This window comes from Diabrotica undecimpunctata, chromosome 4 (assembly GCF_040954645.1).
Source record: "Diabrotica undecimpunctata isolate CICGRU chromosome 4, icDiaUnde3, whole genome shotgun sequence".
Taxonomy (NCBI): Eukaryota; Metazoa; Arthropoda; class Insecta; order Coleoptera; family Chrysomelidae; genus Diabrotica; species Diabrotica undecimpunctata.
This window is the reverse complement of record NC_092806.1, coordinates 65148146-65169531: the sequence shown is the minus strand read 5'-3', so window position 1 is coordinate 65169531 and position 21386 is coordinate 65148146. Positions and strand designations below refer to the sequence as shown.

General features: G+C 31.9%; 1 protein-coding gene across 2 annotated transcripts; it reads left to right on the top strand.

Annotated features, from left to right (window-relative positions):
* Positions 1-1103: 1103 nt before the first annotated feature.
* On the top strand, positions 1104-19927 carry LOC140439609 (uncharacterized). 2 transcript variants are annotated; one of them, XR_011950662.1, is made up of 7 exons: positions 1104-1223; positions 1294-1464; positions 1521-1643; positions 4378-6422; positions 17852-18005; positions 18070-18888; positions 18949-19927. XR_011950662.1 is itself a non-coding variant. In XM_072529631.1 (4 exons), exons 2-4 carry the CDS (start codon positions 1317-1319, stop codon positions 5994-5996), a joined length of 1890 nt encoding a protein of 629 aa, XP_072385732.1. In that variant the 5' UTR covers positions 1104-1223; positions 1294-1316; the 3' UTR covers positions 5997-7311. The 2 variants fall into 2 exon arrangements, 1 of the variants encoding a protein (XP_072385732.1); XM_072529631.1 differs by lacking the exons at positions 17852-18005; positions 18070-18888; positions 18949-19927 and having other exon boundaries at positions 4378-7311.
* Positions 19928-21386: the final 1459 nt, after the last annotated feature.

Sequence of the window (21386 nt, the reverse complement as noted above, 5' to 3'; positions counted from 1 at the left end):
GTCGCTTGGTTAGCAAACTTGTCTTCTGAAAGCGTTGAAGCACTCGTTGAACCGTAGAAAGGCTTACGCCAACAGTTCTTGCGACTTGCCGTTGAGTGTGACCGTCTTCCACAAGTGCAACAATTTGTGCTGTTTCAACAACAGTCAAAGGCATTGTTGACAAAAAATAAACACTAATAATGGCACTAATAAACACTAATGGTGGCAATAATAAACGTTTGTCCGTTGCATTTGAACAGAAAGTCGAAGTACAAACGAGACATTTAAAACAAGCGGAGTTACAGGTAGCGTTCATTTTGGGAAGTGTGCACTTTACCGCGAAATCGGCACTATTGGAATTCTTTGTTACAAAGGAAACCGCAACAATTCTCAGAAACATGCATTAGTTTGTATTTGTGTTATTATTTTTACGATAAGGCTCGTTAAAAACGAAATATCGGTGATTTTCAAGGTGACCCGGATTTTATGATCGCGAGTGTATATTAGACAATTGTACGTAAATGATACAGGAGTACTCCAAATTTTTTGACAGTTCAGCGTGTGGCAAAATTGTTTAAAGTGTTGCCGCTTTTTTAGAGAAAGATGTTTGTTTATGTTTTGTTTTCGTACGCAATTTGATCATAATATATTATATATTAATAAATTGGATTTATAAATACATATTAAATTTAGATTAATAGCTTTAAAAACTAATTATTGTTGTGTATAGTTATTGTGCTATGCCAAAACAACTAAATAGTCTGTAGAAAGCTGATAAGCTTTCATATAAGATAGATTGTTTTAAACAAGAAATAATGGCGGGACGTTTTTACTATTAATGATCTAAAAGATGTAAGTTTAAAATTTAGAATATATAATTTTGTATTAAAATGTTTTCTTATGTCCTTTAGTGTGTTGCAATAATCTTAAAACTAAGTGTATTTACTGTTAATATAGTTGTTTGACAAATAGTTGACATTTTAAAAATTCCTCACTTACTAACTATTCTGATTTTTTGGCAACGCTGTGGGGTTCTGACGTCGTAAATCTTGAATGATGTGCACGTATTTTTATATGAAAAATACTATATAAATTACACCTTCGGTGACCTTGGTGCAAGTTTGCTGTGAGCTGTGTGAGCTGTCAGCTGTCAGGATTATGACGTAACCTTGTACCAAAAGAGCGTTGATTGAAATGAAATATTATAGGGGTGGAAATATTATAATCCAATATTTCAATCAACGGTAAGAATAAATACACATATATAAATGACGATTTCGTTAATATCTTAATGTTAACGATTTTGGTTTCTAGATAAAAAAGATTAGCCCTAAACGATGTCATTTAATTTCCATTTATTAGCAATGGAAGCAAAAACTGAAATTAAGGAAGAGTTTGTGGATGCTCACTTAAGATATATAGAGAGTCAGTTATTCGTACCCACAAATCTTGAAGATTTGAAGAATGAACCAGAAGACAATTCAGGTAATACAACTAATTAAATTAGTGCTAAACAATGTGATCTAATTTATCTTTATTAGCTATGGAAATAAAAGCTGAAATTAAGGAAGGGTTTGTTGAAGGTGATCCAAGATATATTGAGAGTCAGTTATCCACATCCATCTATGTTGAGGGTCTGAAGAATGAATCAGAGGATAACTCAGGTAAGACAAAGAATTATTGTTTTGTTTGTATCCCACTATCATCTGATTGGTTGATTAGCCATATTTTATCTGAAAAGAAGCATTCTTTAAAATCGACTGGACGATCAAAGCTAATCTCTTTTTTTGTGAGCCAATTTTGTACTTATTAAAGAGTGTTGCCCATTAAAGATAACAAATACAAATTAATATTCTTATCCACAAGGAAACTGAATTCCTGCAGTTGGCTGTATAACACGTATCACAAAAAGTTTTTATTTAAAAAATTCCGTTATGAAAGGTATATTAAAAAATCTATTACCTTTTATAAAGGATTTTTTTAAATAATGTTTTGTTTTTTGACACTAGTATAAGATCCAGCCTATTATGTTCTAGTGGTTATTGTGTGAGCATGTTTCAAAAATATAACTTAGGTATAATAATTATTGTTTTCAAGTATAGTAGTTTCTCATTTTGCCTAATAAGTCATGAATTTAGTTACATTAAATATATGCTAGATACAAGCTAAGAGGTGGAACTATATTTCTAATATTTTTAGTATTATTAGGTTTATTTATCTTCTATCTTGTTTATTTTGGTATGTATTTTTTTTTCTCTAGTAGCTGTCTGTTCTGTCTAAGGTCTAGTGCAGTGCCGCAGAGGGGTTTTGGGAGCTACCGTGCATATAAAGTTAAAAATATATAAGAATAGTAGGAAAATGTAACTTCTCTTTCACACACAATTAAAAAATGTGAAATGTTTTTTCATCACTGAAAGTACTAAAGACTTATTTAAGAAATCATATTAGTGAAGGGAGACTAAATGGTACTGACACCCATCAGGACATTCAAATAAATGAAGAAGAGGTAATAAACCATACGGCTCTAAAGCAACGCTGTTTAGACATTATATTATAAATTTGTTTACAAATTATTATTTAAGCTACAGTTTAGGAATTAAATTATTATTTTTCATTATATTTAGATAGATACCTAGAAGTCAAAGAGTAAAGATAGGTTGTCATCTGTCTGACAGTATCACAGTAACATCTGGAATTCCTCAAGGAGGCCACACTTCTCCACTTCTTTTTAATATCTTCGTTAACATCACTTCCTGTTTCCTAAATAGCAAATGTCTAATGTTGACAGATGACTTGAAATTTTGTAAAGTTATAGATAGTATAAAAGATCAAGCCTTGCTACAAGATGACTTAGACCAACTACAAAATTGGTGCAATCAGAACAAACTCCATTTAAATTTAAAAAAATGTTGTTTTATAAGTTTTTCTCGTAAAGTCAATAGAATTGGAACAAGCTATACTATTAATAATCAGCCACTGAATTATGTTTCTTCTATTCAGGATTTGGGTCTGATTTTCAATGAGAAGCTTACTTTCTGTAATCATATAAACTCTATTTCAATAAAGGTATCTAAACTTCTTGGTTTCGTTACTAGGAATTGCAAGTATTTCTCCATTAATTCAGCAAGAGTAGTGTATTGTTGCTTAGTTAGAACTATTTTGGAATACTGTTTGTTCACTTATTTGGTCACCCTATTTTCAGAAAAATATTCATACCATAGAAAGAGTCCGGCATAAAATCATGATTATTCCTGTAACAAAAAATAATTATCTTTACCCTGTCGTGATATATATATATATATATATATATATATATATATATATATATATATATATATATATATATATATATAAGATCATACATGGATTTATTGATTGTTCAAACCTGTTAAGCCAGATTAACTTTAATGTTCCCCATCAAGCTCTACGTTATCATATTCCTTTCCACAGAAGAACCTATGGTATTCACAACCTATTGGATAGATACTTGAGGCTATTAAATGTTCGCAATTTTGATATTTTTAATATAACTTTAACTCAGTTAAAAAGATCTCTTGCTTTGTGATATGTATATTGAGATTGTTGAATTTTGTTTTTGTTATATTTTGTTGTTTTTTTTTAGTATGTAAGATTTTTAGTCTCATTTTCTAAACTTTTTAATAATGATTTTATATTATAAGTAATTTCAAGTTTTGAATCCTAACTGTGATATTGTATATTGTAATTTAAACTGTTAATGGGGTTATCCTGTGTATTAAATAAATAAATAAATAATATTAGGCTCATGATAAGAGTAGACAGAACAAGTCTGTTGCGAGTAGCATGTGTCTACAGGACTGTATCTGTGGCAGCTTTGTGGACTATCAAGGTTTGTGTTCCTTTCCAAGTGTTAGCGTTAGCAGTAGAAAGGAGACATCTCTATGAGAGAAGGAAACATTTGACAACAGTCATAAAAAAATAATAAAGGGATAGCATAAAAAAATTTTGGTTCTGCCTTACAAGCCTAACATGCAGTTAAAATAAAAATTGAAACATTTATAATGTTAATGCAGGGCCCTCTGGCTTAGCAAACCAGTATCATAGCCACTGATTTACTGTCCTCACTAAATATAATTGTAAAATAGAAACACAATAGAAACTTTCTGCCTGTACAATTGTTATAATGATAGAAAAATCTTTATCAATTGTTAAATATGCCTAAATAGTTTTCAACAAGTTATGCTTTAAGAATATACAGGAATGTACCAAAGAGAAAAACCATTCACATGTAAAATGATTTCTCAAAATTTCATTTTACTTAATTGATATTTTGGAAATCATAATATTTATGTTATGTCAATACCTAAGAGTTTCCAAAATTTTCTCTTGTGTTGTATTAAATCTTTTCTTTTATTTTAGGCTCTCTTGGAGAGGAGAACACATTGGAAATTATGGAAACAATATCTCTACATACATCTAACAAAGAATATGTGATTCAACCAGATGAAGAAAAAAAATGTGACTATTGTATTAAGCAACTTGGCCATAAAAGTTGTTTAAACAAACATACAAAAATGAACTCTAAAAAAAAGCTTTACAAATGTGAATTTTGTTTTAAGCAATTTAATGGAGTAGGAAATTTGAAAATACACTTAAAAATGCACACTGGAAAAAAACCCTACGTGTGTGAAATTTGTTTTAAGCAGTTTACTAAAGTATGTAGTTTGAAACAACATATCAGAACTCACACTGATATGTTTACATGTGATGTGCCTTACAGATGTGAAATTTGTTTTAGACAATTTAGTGAAACAAGCAGTTTGAAAGCACATGTAAGAGTACACACTGGAGAAAAGCCTTACAAGTGTGAAATTTGTTTTAAGCAATTTAGTCAAGCGAGTAATTTGAAAAATCACTTAAGAGTACATACTGGAAAAAAGCCTTACAAGTGTGAAATTTGTTTTAGGCAGTTTTCTCAGAATGAACATTTGAAACAACACTTACAAATTCACGCTGAAGAGAAGACTTACAAGTGTGAAATTTGTTTTAAGCAATTTAATGTAGTAGGTAGTTTAAAACAACACTTAAGAGTACATACTGGAGAAAAGCCTTACAAGTGCGAAATTTGTTTTAAGAAATTTAGTCAAAATGGTAGTTTGAACAGACACTTACTAATGCACACTGGGGAAAAGCCTTACAAGTGTGAAATTTGTTTTAGGCATTTTTATCAGTATCAACATTTGAAACTACACTCAAGAATGCATACTGGAGAAAAGCCTTACAAGTGTGAAATTTGTTTAAAGCAATTTAGTGAAGGAGGCAGTTTGAAAAAACACTTACGAATGCACACTGGAGAAAAGCCTTACAAGTGTAAAATTTGTTTTAAGCAATTTAGTGTATCAAGCAATTTGAAAAAACACTTAAGTCTGCACAATGGAGACAAGCAAGAAAATACTTACAAGTGTGAAGTTTGTTTTAAACAATTTAGTGATGCAAACTATTTGAAAAAACACTTAAGAATACATACTGGAGAAATGCTTTACACATGTGAAATTTGTTTTAAGCAATTTAGTGAAGCAGGCAGTTTGAAAGCACATGTAAGAGTACACACTGGAGAAAAACCTTACAAGTGTGAAGTTTGTTTTAAGCAATTTAGTCAAAATGGTAGTTTGCACAGACACTTTCTAACGCACACTGGAGAAAGGCCTTACAAGTGTGAAATTTGTTGTAGGCAGTTTTATCAGAATCAACATTTGAGACTACACTTAAGAGTGCATACTGGAGAAAAGCCTTACACATGTAAAATTTGTTTTAAGCAATTTAGTGAAGAAGGTAGTTTGAAAAAACACTTACGAATACACACTGGAGAAAAGCCTTACAAGTGTGAAATTTGTTTTAAACAATTTAGTGTATCAAGCAGTTTAAAGGAACACTTAAGAATACATACTGGAGAAAAGCCTTACAAGTGTGAAATTTGTTTTAAGCAATTTAGTCAAGCAGGTAATTTGAAAAAACACTTACAAATCCACACTTTATAAAAGCCTTACACATGTGAAATTTATTTTATGCAATTTAGTGAAGCAGGCACTTTGAAAGACACTTACGAATACACAATGGAGAAAAGCCTTAAAAGTGTGAAATATGTTTTAAGCAGTTTAGTGAAACAAGTGGTTTGAAAACACACTTAAGAGTACACACTGGAGAAAAGCCTCACAAGTGTGAAATTTGTTTTAATCAATTTAGTGGATCAAGTGATTTGAAAAAATATTTAAGAATGCACACTTGAGACAAGCGAGAGAATCGTTACAAGTGTGAAGTGTGAAATTTGTTATAACACATTGGATGTCGCACCATAATCTGGGGTTTTTCAGTGTGTGGCAATTGCTTACGGAAGTGCAGAATTGCATGTAGACATGCATTAATGTCGTTGGCATGTGCCAAAATTAAAATGTGAATTGAGTCAGGTAATGTCAGTATTTTACGCATTGAAATAAATAAAATTTGCTACCTTTTACCTTTTCCTTAAAACTAGAATTGTTTTTATTATTAAATTTGAACAAAAATTTTACATAACTTATAATAAAAAATTATAGTTCATTTATGAACAAGAATACAGAAAAAACTTAAAAAGCAGCTTCATATCTAGTGACAAACTTGCACATGGCTTCTTATTCTTAAATATCATCTTTATTTTTTTTTATGAAACACTGGAAAACATTCTAGACATAGTGCAGGTTGTTTAGTATATTCAGAACAGTAATCCTCAGATCCTTCAGAACCTTATATCCTTAAGTTTCCCACCCTTGTAACACAGTTTACATCGTCTTTGTATAGATTTTTTACTGCCTTCTTTTTTATAAAATTTAGACATATGTGCAGATTTATTTATTTTAGTTGATTTCTCTGCATCACTCTTATAGAATAATAAGTAATCAATAATTTTTATGCGATAGTTGTACATTTACATTTTTGTTAAAGAATATTTTTGTTATATAACAAATAAAAATTTAGTAAAATCAGCTGAAATATATAAATCCCCAATTTTTGATTGCATTGCAATGTTTTATGTTCACATGGGTAATAGGAATACATCTAGTTGGTTATATCCACTCCACTCATAAATTTATTGTATTCCAAGGACTTAGGTTTAATGGTTTCCTGTCCTCTTTTATTTGTTGTACTTATTAATTTTCCTTTATGTTCGGTAAATATCATTAAAGTCTCTCATCAGTGGCGGCCGGTCAGGGTCGGCAGTGCCGACCCACACCTTTATAGATATTATAGATTTTTTTTTAATATTTAATTTAATCAGTATTTCAATAATAATTGTGGCAGGAAATTATTTGATGTCATTTGTTTCTGTGAAATAAAGAACATATCTGTGAGATAACTAAATTTTATTCATGGTTTTTAAAAGAATTCGTCCAATTTGAGCGTTAAGTGATCCCTGCGTAAGACACTTTTCAAATTAATGATCTGAAATCGGAGACATGCATCCGCCTGTGAATTCTTAAAAAGGCACGTTTCGGGGTTTCGGCAAGTCGATTACAAGCTTGACGATTTACAATATTTACATGTAAAAATCAACGGAATATTAGTTAATGAGCAACCAAACATACATTTCTTTCCATATGAATTTAATTACCAAGTACGTAATTTAAATTTAAATTTGCCGATAAATATAAGTACTTAAGTAGTGAAGTGATATTGAGTGCACGAACTAGCTTTCCTTTCTGTGATTTATTTTTATTTTCTAAAGTAATACTGTGATACGTTACGTCTGCCGTAAATGGTTAGTGTTTTTTTATATATTAAAAGTTTTTTTTTAATTAAAGTGTAAGTATTGATAAATCTGATATTGTAAATTATATTTTGCAAAATGGGTTTTCATCTATTCCATACGAAGAACAAATTATTATTAAAAATATGGGGCGTATTTTGCTTAAAATGTCCCGGTTTATAAATATTAGTGCGGGGGGTAAAGGAAGTAATAGATCATTTTCAGATAATTGGTACAGCAAGTACTCATGGCTTACCGGGAGTGAAATAAAAAACAAACTTTTCTGTTGGCCTTGCATTTTATTTTCGACAAATAAGGGTAAACGTCAAAATCCGTGGCTGGTTACGATAATTTAAAGGAATTATTTAGGGCTTTACATAAACATGATATTTCGAAAGATCATACATACAGCCAGATTAAATTCGATTTATTTGGAAAACAAAATATCTATGTTTCATTAGATAATGCCCAACGTGAAAATGCTATTAAATTTAACGAAATTGTAAAAAATAATCACGCAGTTTTACGTCGTTTAATTGATATTGTAATTTTTTAAGTTGTCAGGAATTATCATTTAGGGGACATGATGAATCGGAGCATTCGTTAAATCAAGGCAATTATAGAGAACTAATAAAAATGTTTAAGAAATACGATTTAGAATTTTCTAATTTACTTTCTGATTTGAAGACATTTAGCGGTGTATCTAAAACAGTCCAGAATAATTTACTAGAATCAATTAGTTACATTTTGAGTAACGTTATTTATTCTGAGATTCAGGAAACCATTTGCTTTTCACTAGAAGTAAATGAAACTACCGACATATCATGTCATTCACAATTATCAATTGTTGTTCGATACGCGTTACGTGGTAATATTTGAGAGGTTTGGTTTTACAGACGTGAGTAAAAGCCATAAGGCAGAATATATTTTTGGTGTTTTAAAGAACAGATTAAAATTTTTTGATATCAAAAATAAATTGGTAGGGCAAACTTATGACGGCGCTGCCGTGATGTCTGGTGAATTGAATGGTCTCCAGGCAAAAGTTAAAACTATTGCACCCCAAGCTTTATTTACTCACTGTCATGCGCATATAATAAATTTAGTTTTGCAGGATACATTTAAAAAAATTAAAGAATGTCGTCTTTAAGCGGATTTGCTTCATTTTTCTCAAGCTCGTCTAAACGGACTAATGTTTTAGAACGGTTTGTTTCGAAAAAAATGCCAACAGTTTGTCAGACGCGATGGAATTTTAAATCTCGGTTAGTTTTCACTGTAGCAGATTTTCGTGAACAGTTTTTTGGAAGCTTTTGATTTTATTATTGAATGCGACTATTTTGAAAGTGATGATATTTAGATCCGTGAAGCAATCGGTTTGAAAACTTTATTAAATGATTACTCTTTTAACATACTTTTAAATATTTTTAAGAAAGTGTTTACCCAAACCGATTTGATATATTCAATGATGTTCAAAACCAGTTAACTAACATTATTCATTCCAAAAATAGAATAACAAAACTGGTGCAAAATCTCAGAGATATTCGTAATGATAGTAATTTCCAGTATATACGCAGTGACGTTTTGGGCGCGCTTGATACTTCCGAATCCCCCAAAAAAAAAGGCAAAGGCATGACACAGAATCAGATCTCTGAAAACGAGTATATTTTGGTTACGATTATTATGCAAATAGATACTCGTTTTTCGAATTTTGAAGATTTTCAAATTTTTGACGATTCAAAATTTAAAAGTTACGCCAAAGAATTTTCAAGATATTTATTAGACATGTTAATAAAAATTATCCATCATTTTTTAATAAAATAAAATAAGAAAATGAATTAAAAGTTTTATATGCTGATTCAAATATTTTCGGAAGGTGGGATAAGTTACAAGATATGTATAATTTTATATACTGCAATTCATTACAACAGTTACCGAAATTAATAAATTATTGTCATTAATTCTCTCATTACCACCAACGTCTGCCTCAAATGAACGAGATTTCTCTTGTCTCAAAAGAATCAAAACGTATTGTCGAAACACCATCAAACAAGAGAGAATGTCAAACTTGTCTCAAATGCCAATAGAAAAAAACTTTTAAAATCTCTCCAAAACTCGAATAAATTTTATGATGACGTTATACCCCCTTTTGCTACTTCCAAACAACGTAGACTAGAGTTAATTTATAAACATGTTTAGGTTCTAAATTTATAGGAAAAAACAAAAAATCTCCTATGATTATTGAAGTCTTTATTAGACGGTATACCTATCTGAGGAGACAAAAATTACCTTGTCGACCTTATCTCTCAAGCCACGAGCCGCCACTGTCTCTCATTTTTCTCTCCCCTTTTCTACAGATATATCATCGGCATATCTTGTTACAAATTCTCCTTTTTTTTTAATTTTTGTATTCAATAATTCTTTAGGAATATGTTTCCGATTTCTCATCTGTGTGCCTGTCAGGCAGTGTGTTTTTAGTAACTCCTACTCCTACACCTCTAAAAAAACATCTTCTACATACTTATTTGTTTGACTAATAATCAATTGGTAAAATTGGTATGTAGCTAATAATTTGAAATAGTCTCTACGGGATTATGAACATCAATTTTCAAACACAAAAGCATTTGTGTCAACTGCGATTGGAATTTGAGTCCCTGTAAATGGAAACTCATTCAGTTTTTCAGGCAAATCTTTCAGTTTGAATCTTCTAAAACTACATCTCAGTGGCTATTAGATCAAGTGGTACATGGTCTAACTCATTTTCATCATATCATCTCGAATATAAGAGTCTGAACTATTCTCCACATATTTCACTCTTGGACGATTAATTGTCTTGATCTGAGAGCTCCCCAGAAAAAGTTCTAGCGCTTCCTCTTCTACTTCTACTTCTTTGTGTGCCGTGCTTGTTTTTAAGCGTTAGCTATTGTTGTATTAACAAGCTGATGAAATGTTTCTCGGTCGGCAGCTAGATGAAACAATTCCTCGGCCGTTCTACGTGTTTATTGTCTAATATTATGCAGCCAGGACAGTTGTTTTCTTCCGACCCAGCGTTTTCCTTCGATTTTGCCCTTACTGATCAACCGGAGTAAGCGATATTTAGGTCTTCTCTTTATATGGCCAAAGTATTGGACCTTCATTTTAGATGTGTGTTGTCCACGGTATTCTGGGCATGCAACGGTAACACCGCAACTCGAACGCTTCCAATTTATTAAGATTTTTTACTTTTGTTGTCCAGGTTTCACATACATAGAAAAAGATGTAGCATTTCAATACTCTTACATATGTGGTCAATGACAGACTTCTACAGCACAGTATAGAACGCCAGTTAATAAGGCTTTTTCGTGCAAGTTCTATTCTGGTCGAAATTTCCTTGTCACTTTCAACTCTGCAGTCAATCCTTCTTCTTTCTTTATGTGCCGTCTTCTACCGAAGGTTGGCGACCATCAAACGATAGGTTTCTCTGTTTTGTGCCGCATGTATTATGTTCGCAGCTTCTGGTATTTGAAACCATTCTCTCAAATTTCTCAGCCAGGATTTCTTCTTTCTACCCAAACCTCTTCTACCTTTAATCTTGCCTTCCACGATAAGCTGTAGCAGACTATACTTATCATTACGGAACACATGGCCCAGGTATGACGCTTTCCTCCTTTTAACAGTTGTTAACAATTCGTCTTAATACCTCTGTGTTGGTCACTCTGTCTGTCCAAGGTGTTCTCAGTATGCGTCGATACAGCCACATTTCTAGAGCCGCTAACTTCTTTATAGTTGTTGCTGTTAACGTCCACCCTTCAACTCCGTAAAGTAGCGTAGAGAGTACGTAGCATTTCAATTCGGATCTTAATCTCTACATCTGGGTCCCACTTATCATTTACTGTATATCCCAGATATTTAAATCGGTGTACTCTTTCAATACATTCGGCTTCAATATTCAGGTCGATATGTTGAATGTTCTTTTTACTGATCACCATAAATTTAGTTTTCTTTCTATTGATCTTCAGTCCAAATTGGTTGCCAATTGTATTTACTCTATTTAGCATCATCTGTAAATCTTCGATATTATCGGCCAGTATAACAGTATCATCTGCATATCGAAAATTACTTATTGGTACGCCATTAATCTTGATGCCCTCGTTGTACTCTTCCAGTGCCTCTAGAAATATTTGTTCCGTGTACAGGTTGAAAAGCAGTGGCGAAAGAATACAGCCCTGTCTAACCCCTCTAGAAATGGTTACGTTTTCACTCACCATATGTCCATTCTTCATGTGGGCTGTTTGATTCCAATATAGATTTTTTATAATCTGGATGAATTTAGTGTAAAGTCCTGTAAGATGTAATAGTTCTATGAGTTTGTCATGTTTGATAGTATCGAATGCTTTCTCATAGTCGATAAAACAGGCGTAAACATCTTTCTGTTGATCCAGACATTTTTGAATCAAGACTTGTATTGCAAAGAGCGGCTCTCGAGTTCCAAAACCGCATCTAAAACCGAACTGTGTTTTACTTATGCTGTGTTCTAATTTTGCTCGTATTCTGGAATGGATAATACGCAAGAATACTTTAAGGGTGTGACTATGTGTGTGTGTCTATTAACCTACCAAACTGTTTTTTCTTGTAAGTATAAGTAAACTCTTTGATTTTTTATGCATATTAAAACTATCATGTCTTCGTTCTAGCTCTTCTATCTCTTGACATTTTTCTTGTAACCATTTCTCTTTGGATTCTTTTATCTTTCTGCTGACAGTCCTATCCAGTTTTTTATATTGTTCGGGATTATTCTTATTTTCCCTCCTTCTGTCCATAAGGTGTAATATTTCATCTGTCATCTATTCGTTCTTCTTCTTCCGCTCGTAGTCACCAATGACTTCTTTCGCACCATTGCATATAGCGTCCCTTAAGTTGATCCAGTCTCTTTTAATATCATCAGTATTGGTTGTTAAAGCAACATTACTATTAATGCTCATGTCAATCCAACTACTCAGATATTTTAAGTGTTTCACCCTTTCTAGCGCTTTCTCATATCTATACAATTTCTGCCGTTTATATCTAAAAATAAATAAAACTATTAAGGCTCTCAAAGAGAAGTTCGGCAAAATTTAATTTTAGCGAAGATATACAATTTCGAAAATTCTTAACTTCACAAGAGTTATGCCATTTAGTACAAGGTCGTATAATAGGCAAAAGTGAGTTAAGTTTTGTCTTAAAAGCCCTCTTGGTTTATCCATTTTAAACCACCCACTTAGGAAACCAAACAAATAACATTTTTGTAGCCTTTTACGAGACGCCGAAAGTGCGCGTGTACGAATTGATACAACGCCAACTTAATTATTGCTGTTTATTCACAAGTTTACTTATATGACGTTTACTTATATGACGTACGAAAAAGTCACCGGCGCTAGACAAGATCAATGTATGAAGTTAATTAACGTGAATGGGTTAAGCAATTTAGTGATGTGTAATGATTTTATTATCTTTTAATTTATTATTAAAACATGTTCTAACAGTTTATCAGAGTCTTTATTTAATTTATATAAAATATCTTACACTAATTTATTTTCCACTAACACTATTCTAATTTATTTACATTTATTTTCCTACTACACCCGCGTTACAATTCTTCTTCCTTGGCCAACCTCCTCGTTATAGTTCCAAGGCTCCATCATAACAGGTGTTCCTTCTTCCACAATTCCCTGCAATCGCGCTATAACGGCTGCTTGCACATCATGCCATCATGTGGACGAAGAAATACCTCCTCTTTACCAACTTTGATTACTTTATTCTTAAAATCTAATTGAAATCCAGCAACTATGACAATATGGACGAACTTTTGTGCTCCAATTTCTAATTGTGTCTGGATTTCTCCATGGATATTAGCATTTTCACATCTGGAGGTCTACAGTCACAACCTCGTTGGTAAAAGTTTCTTACTGCTGTTTGACAATCTAGGCTTTTTATCATTTATTTCTCCATCTACATATACACTATCCTCCCGACATTTTAAAGAAGCTATTAGTACTAGATGGTCTTCGCAAAAGTTCTTGGTCGAAGCTGCCCCCCTAGGTATTTTCTGCTGGCGAGTTTCTTGATTTTTGTTGTCTTTAGGACGTTTACTCGAGCTTCGTGCATGTTCCTTTTCATCACAATTACAGCAGTTTATGGTCTTCGTTTTCTTGAATGTATTCATCATATTAACAAGCTGGTCGAGTTTGTCTTCATTTTTCTCCTCTTTTACAGTCGTAACTTGACTGTAACCGCCATAGGCCAGCGTAGCAGATTCGTATTCAAGGGCTGCCAACAAGACATCAGCCAGCGTCTTGTGACCAGCTAATCGTAGTGTTCTCTGCATTTTATGATAACGAAGACCATCAATAAATGTTTGAACAGCCGAATTTTACATCATGTCTTCAGGAGCTGTTGGATAAGCACATGGTACTAATATTTGTATGGGATTTGCATAATGTATTTTAGCTGAGCTGGAGGTTGCTTGCATGGGATTCACAGGTCGTTTCTACATACTTCTTTCTAGATGATTTTATTAATATAATATATATAATAATTTAAGTCCAAATAAAAAAACATTTTTGCTTGCTCTTCTTCTCATAGTGCCGTGCACCTATAGTGCGTAGGCGAATTATTTTAAGGCCAGACGTCTGTCTTTTGCGGCATGCAAAAGAGCGCCAGTGTTATTTATGCCTGTCCAGTTCTTTATGTTCCGTAGCCACGACATTTCTTCGCGACCTACTCCTCTCTTGCCTTCAATCTTTCCCTGGATGATTAGTTGAGGGATTGCGTATTTTTTTCCTCTCAGAATATGGCCGAGGTATCCAATTTTTCGTACCTTGATCAAATTGAGTAGTTCTCTCTCAGTATTTGCCTTTCTTAAGACTTCCTCGTTTCTCACCCTATCTGTCCATGGTATGCAAAACATTCTTCGCAGCGTCCATATTTCGAAGGCCTCCAACTTATTAATGGAAAGTACTCTTAACGTCCATGTTTCCATGCCGTATAACAATATGGACCATACATAGCATTTAACCATCCTGTAGCCGAGATTGAAGGAAAGATTGCGGTTACATAGTAGCGGTTTTAAATTTGATAAAAGGTTGTCTTGCTTGTTCGGTACGGCATTTTATTTCTTGTTGAAGATCCCATTGGTCATTCATCATCATTCCCAAGTATTTAAATGTTTTCACTTGATCGATTGGAGCTTTATCTACTTGCAGTTGTATTCTTAAAAGTGCGTTTTTTCTTATTGCCATGCATTTAGTTTTTCCAGCATGTATCTTCAAGCCATATATTTTTCCTACGGTGTTTATTTTATTTAACATCAACTGCATATCAAATGCTTGCAAAAAAAGTATAAATCATTTAAATCATTGAAAAATACAAAAACCTTAAAATATTATACAGGGTGTAACAAAAAGGCAGGTCATAAATGAAATCACATATTCTGGGACCAAAAATAGTTCAATTGAATTTAACTTACATTAGTACAAATATGTATATAAAAAAAGTTACAACCCTTTGAAGTTACAAAATGAAAATGATTTTTTTCCAATATGTGGAAAATTATTAGAGATTTTTTATTTGTGCATCCCATAAAAATTTTATAATTGTTTTTGTACTCTTAAGCCCCCGCCCCCGCCCACCCAGTGTTTGTGTACATTCCAATTAAATTATTATTGTGGTACCATTAGTTAAACACAATATTTTTAAAACTTTTTTGCCACTTAGTACTTTTTCAATAATCTGGTTTTTATCGAGGTATTTTGATTATTTGTAAAATCAACCCCATATTTTTAAATAGTTAAGTTTAAGTAAGATTATAGAAACCTGGTAATAATATGAAAATAATATTCTACATATAATCTTACTTAACCATTTAAAAATATGTGGTGGATTTTACAAATGTTCAAAATATCTGGATAAAAACTGGCTTATCGAAAAAGTGCTAAGAGGCAAAAAAGTTTTAAAAATATTGTGTTTAACTAATGGTACCACAATAATAATTTAATTGGAACGTAAGCAAACATTTTGGTGGTTTAAAACTCCCATAAAATTTTTATGGGTTGCACAAATCCAATGTTATTTTATTTAAAGATGTTCCTGCCATAAGAATACCACATGTCCATTTTCAATAAAAATCTCTAATAGTTTTCGATATACTTATTGGAAAAAATCGATGTTCATTTTGTAACTTCAAAGAGCGGTGACATTTTTATTAGCACTTGTACTAAGGTACAGCTGGTTCCTAAAAAAACTGATACGACTCTTAAAGCGTATTTTGTAGAAAATTGAGCAGTGTATTTTGAAGGATAAATACTTATTATTTACATACTACCACTGTCACTGCCCAATCTTAAAATTTGTCAGATAACTTATTCTGTTCAACCTCAAAAAATGGCTCCACATGCTAGCAAAGAACTAAAAGCAAGAATTGTAACGAAATTAGAAGATGGTTGGTCACTATCTGCCGTAGCGAACCATTTTAACGTAAGCAGAACAACAGTTTTTAATATTAATAAAAGATGGAGAGAACAAGAAACTCTCGAACGAAAGCAAGGTTCTGGAAGACCAAAAATATCTACCGCGAATGAAGAACGTACGCTTTTGGAGAGATTAGAAGAGAATCCTTTTGAAGATGCGAAAACTGCAAGAATTATGTCACAGTTTCCGGGAAGAAAGACAACAACTTGACACATAATTAAAGCATTGCGTCCTAGGTACCGAATTGCAGCAAAAAAAACAAGCTCTTACACCACAACAGAAGCAATCAAGACTTATATTTGCTTTAAACCATCATCTACAAAATCAAGATTTTTGGGACAGGGTAATATTAACAGACGTAAAATCTCGTGGCTACGCAATCTCCGTGAATGGTTTGGATGCAGTTCAATTGAACTATTCAGGCGTGTAACCAACAAAATTATAATTGCCAGAATGATTTCCAATCTCCGATAGGAGCGGAACTTGAAGAAGAAGAATATTTACATAAGAGAAAATTTTTCAATCTTCTAAAAAGGACAAAATTGAGGTGTATAGGCCAGATAATAATAGATTTAATTCTCTATATGTTGATAGATATCGAGCAGCTGGTCATTTTAGCGCCAATGTATGGGGATGGATTTCATCTAGAGGAATGGGAATGGTATGGCGTATTGGTGGCAGGTTTGTTGGGCGGACTTATCTGAATATTCTAGAAAACATCATGTTTCCCAGTGTAGAACAGTTGTATCCAGAAAATAATTTTATCCTCCAAGATAATTGTCTTGTTCACACTGCAAATATAATAAACCAGAATAACAACATCAAAACCTTACCATGGCCCAGCTACAGTCCAGATTTAAACCCCCCAATCGAGAATATGTGGGGGGTTATTATAAAACGGTTGTATCGGCGTAATTTTACACCTCAAAATGCTGAAGAGCTGTGGCACGGTATACAACAGGTTTGGGAAAAGCTCTCTGAAGAAAGCAATTTCATAGTTCCTTTCACGCAGATGGACCGAAGACTACAAGCTATTATCCATGCTGATGGAGTTATTACAAAATATTAATTTTATTTTACATGGCTAAATTTAGTATAGTTTTGATCTTCCAGACCCTCAATTTCGAGAGTTTCTTGTTCCCTCCATTTTTTATTAAAAGAAATATGTAGTTCTGCTTATGTTAAAATGTTTTGCTGCCTCTGATAGTGCCCAGTTATCTTTTAATTTGGTTACAATTCTTGCTTTAATGTATTGTTGATTTAAGTCGTGTGTTTTATTCCTTAATAATAATAAAAATAATAACAACAACTCTATTTTATGTAAAAACTATTATTTATATACCTACTCTTCATAAAATGCAGGAATTCAAAATAATATCAAAATTTAGACCTTAATAATTATTATAATTTATGAATTAACATAATATGTAATCAATTGTTTGTTGTTTGTTTGTTTATTTTATTATATATATATATATATATATATATATATATATATATATATATATATATAATATAATATAATATTATATTATATATTATGTAATAATAAATATAATATAATGTCAGACCAATCAAATACACTGCTCAAAATGATCAAATCTTACTAAGAGTCGTATAATATTTGTTTTTCAGATTTGTTATAAGAAAGAGATGTGAGTCAAAACAAACTGAAGTTAATGCCTCTACATCTACTTCTAACCAAGCAGAAGCATCTACGAGTACATCCACACAAAATATATTAGATGATTCATTGACAGAAAATGAATTTCCTACTATTACTCATGAGGTAAAGGTAATTTTAGGTGAATGTTTAAATTTTTTTTATGTTATTTGTTATATATTCATTTTAGGAAAATAAAAAGAAAACCTATGTAAGGAAGTATAGGGATTCATGGTTGGCACAATTTTCTTGGCTTAAATTAGAACCCAAAGGACAGAAAACTTCCGTTAAAAAAGCAGAATATAAATTAGTTCTGGGTCTTGTCGTAGAGCATAACAGTCCAATGTTACTTATGGATCACGTGCCAAAATTGTTACTGTCAACGGTGCCGGATTCTAAAATCATTAAATCATTGGCTTGTGGTAGAACACAAACGACAAAAATGATTCATATGTTGAAAAGGGAAGCAGAATCAACATTAATAGCAAAGCAAAGTCACTAAATTTTCGCTAATCATAGATGAAACGACAGACATATCTACAAGAAAATGTCTGGCAGTTTTAGTACGCTATTTAGACAAAACATCTTATAGTGTAGTGGATTCAGTATTAACTCTAGTAGAAGTGGAATAATGTACTGCTGATGGCCTCACTTCTCCCATATTAAATGTTTTAAATGCTTTTCATTAACCTGGAAAATGTAATAGGTTTTGCAGCAGACAATGCCTCTGTAATCATGGGGAAGTTTGGAGGCGTCCAAGCCAAACTGAAGGAAAAAATAAATACAATCATTTTCATTATTGAATGAATATGTCATTCATTGCATTTGTGTGCATCTGAGGCTAGCAAAAAATTTCGTCCTGTTGACGGAAGAGTTTGTCCAGGATGTTTATAACTAAAGCTCAAGGAGTTCAAAAAGATTAAAAGTATATTCCCAGTTTCAGGAATTTTTAGAAATCAAGCCTCACAAGATATTAAAGTTAAGTCAAACAAGATGGATTTCACTAGAGGTAAGTTGTTTTTCAGATACATAAATACTGTAAATTAAAACACTTTCTTAAATATTTTAGGCTGTAGTAGCCCGAGTTTTAGGGTAGTAACAAGCACTATTTTTTACCGGAGAAGCATTTGAGGAGAAAAATTTTGCAAGACCAAGTAATTTATTGGAGAAGCTTAATGACCTTTTATATGAACTTTATCTTGCATTCTTAGCACACATTTTGCCTTTGATAAATAAACTGAACATCGAATTTCAGTCAGAGAAGCCTAAGCTTCATCTGTTGTTTAAAAGGATTACAACAGTGTATAAACCATACTAAAATTTTATTTAAAAAGTAGATACGTTGACTCCAATAGTAATGTACTGATGAATAATCCTATTAAGGTGGATGAGAATTTACCAAATGATGAAATTTACTAAGGAACAAAAGTTGAAATTATTATTATTAAGAGCAGCTAATTAAATAACACAAATTTCGAAATATTTGTTCATTTGTATTCAATAATTTATCTTTATCCGTTTAGCAGTGCAGCTGCTGAACGGATATTTTCACAGCTTAACTTAATAAAAAGTAAAACACGCAATAGATTAACTCTGAAAACATGTAACTCACTTTTAATGGCAAAAAATAACTGCTATGAATGGGAACCGACAAATACACTTCTGACTAAAAATATTAAATACAATTAGGCAGAAGTATTTTTTCTTATTGTTTATATTGTTATTTATGGTATTATGTTGTTTTTGTTTTGACTGTAATGGCATATATTGATATATGCCATGTATAGTCGGCACGTAATTTCGTTGGAAAATTTATGGAAACAAGAGCCAAGTAAAATACTAGCAAAATGGCAACAATGTTAGAGTGGCCAGTACTTTATTGAACAGTAGCGTAGATATCTAATTTTAAATTAAATAAAAGGTTTTATTTTTATTTAATTTTATTTACCAAAAAGTTTCATTTTCTATAAAGTTTAAATAAAAAATATCGGTGTTGTTAACTATTGTGATATATCTAGGGAGTGATAACACTAATCGACTCGACTAAACAGAACTTATTGTAAAATACCTATAAAAAGTGTTAATAAAAGTAATTATCACATACAATTAAAGAATTTTTTTATGTACAAGTATTTTAGTATACAAACGTTTTATTAACACAACAGCTCATAAGTTTTAAAACTTATGAGCACATTTTATCCCTGATAACTTAGTTATTGTAATCAGGAAAAAATAGAGAATTTATTTTTTAAATTATATACAGGGTATTCTATTAACAACTTTGGTTTGACACCGTGTGAGAGAAGACTTTAGTACCCCAATAATTTAAAAATGGGTAAGAGGTCTAAAACTTTTATGAACATCTTTTTTATATATCTAGCAGGTATTTTATAATAACCTAACCTGTACTTTGACTATTTTAAATTAAATACTTTGTACGGTTTTGTTCTATCATGAAGTGTGTTTGTACGCTATTTTGTTTTGCTGTCACAAAACGAGAATATCTACAATTACAATAAAAATAAAGGTTTCAACTAACACCTAGTTCGAAGTAAGTACTTACTAATCTACTCAGAATCACTGTTATCACTAGTATCACTCTTATCTTCTAAATTTATAGTTAATTTGGTTAATGCTGGTAAATATTTAACATGGTCATTTTGCACTGCGATTACATGTTTGATTACATTTTTCCAGTTGGTTGCTGTGATCTTTGTAACTTCTCTTCTAATTAACTGGAGAACAGTAGACGAAAATTTAGGAGCCACGTTTCTTCTTCTTATATTTCCTTCAAGTTGAGTCCATATTAACTCTATTGGGTTCAATGTACAATAGTAAGGAGGAAGTCTAAGCACAATATGCCCATTACTGCGAGTACAGTTTCACAACATATTCCTTCTGGTACTGTCTACTATAAACAACCTCCAACAATTGCTTTTTACTATATGATGACTGAAAGTACAAATCTTTCTCAAATAAAAATTCTTGAATTTGTAATTTGTTTCAAGTAATATTTTTACTTTTCTCATTAATCTTGAATGATATGATGCATTGTTCATGACAATCACACTATGTTTAGGTAATCTCAGAAGAAGAGATTTTTCAAACCATGATTCAAAAATTAAACTTTCCATATCCTCATGATAATCTAGAGACGCGTCTTTATTTCTTTTGCAGATATTAATAATACATCATCGATCCACCTACAGTCTGTCCCAAATCCGTCTTTAAGTGCGTCACTAATTTTAACATCATATAGGATTTTAAGAATGTCGAGAATTATTGCATGACATTTTAGTTAAATCTGACAGTTGCAGTATCGTAATCGGCTAAATGTGAAAAGGTTATTTTTTTTTAAATGTGGAGTAAAAACTTTAACAATTCAATTTTTTTTTTAATTTACTTATTAGAGGTTCTGGCTGACTGCACAACTTCCATCTTGAACGGTCGTTCATAATTGTTGGGTCAGTGGGTAGTCCCATTGTTCTTAGATCTGACCATATATTG

What these genes read in the sequence shown, in the direction of transcription:
- LOC140439609 (XM_072529631.1), top strand. Translation starts at nt 1,317, where the DNA reads ATGTCATTTAATTTCCATTTATTAGCAATGGAAGCAAAAACTGAAATT. An exon ending in TGAACCAGAAGACAATTCAG is followed by an intron (nt 1,465 to 1,520) that starts GTAATACAACTA and finishes TATCTTTATTAG; the next exon opens with CTATGGAAATAAAAGCTGAA. An exon ending in TGAATCAGAGGATAACTCAG is followed by an intron (nt 1,644 to 4,377) that starts GTAAGACAAAGA and finishes CTTTTATTTTAG; the next exon opens with GCTCTCTTGGAGAGGAGAAC.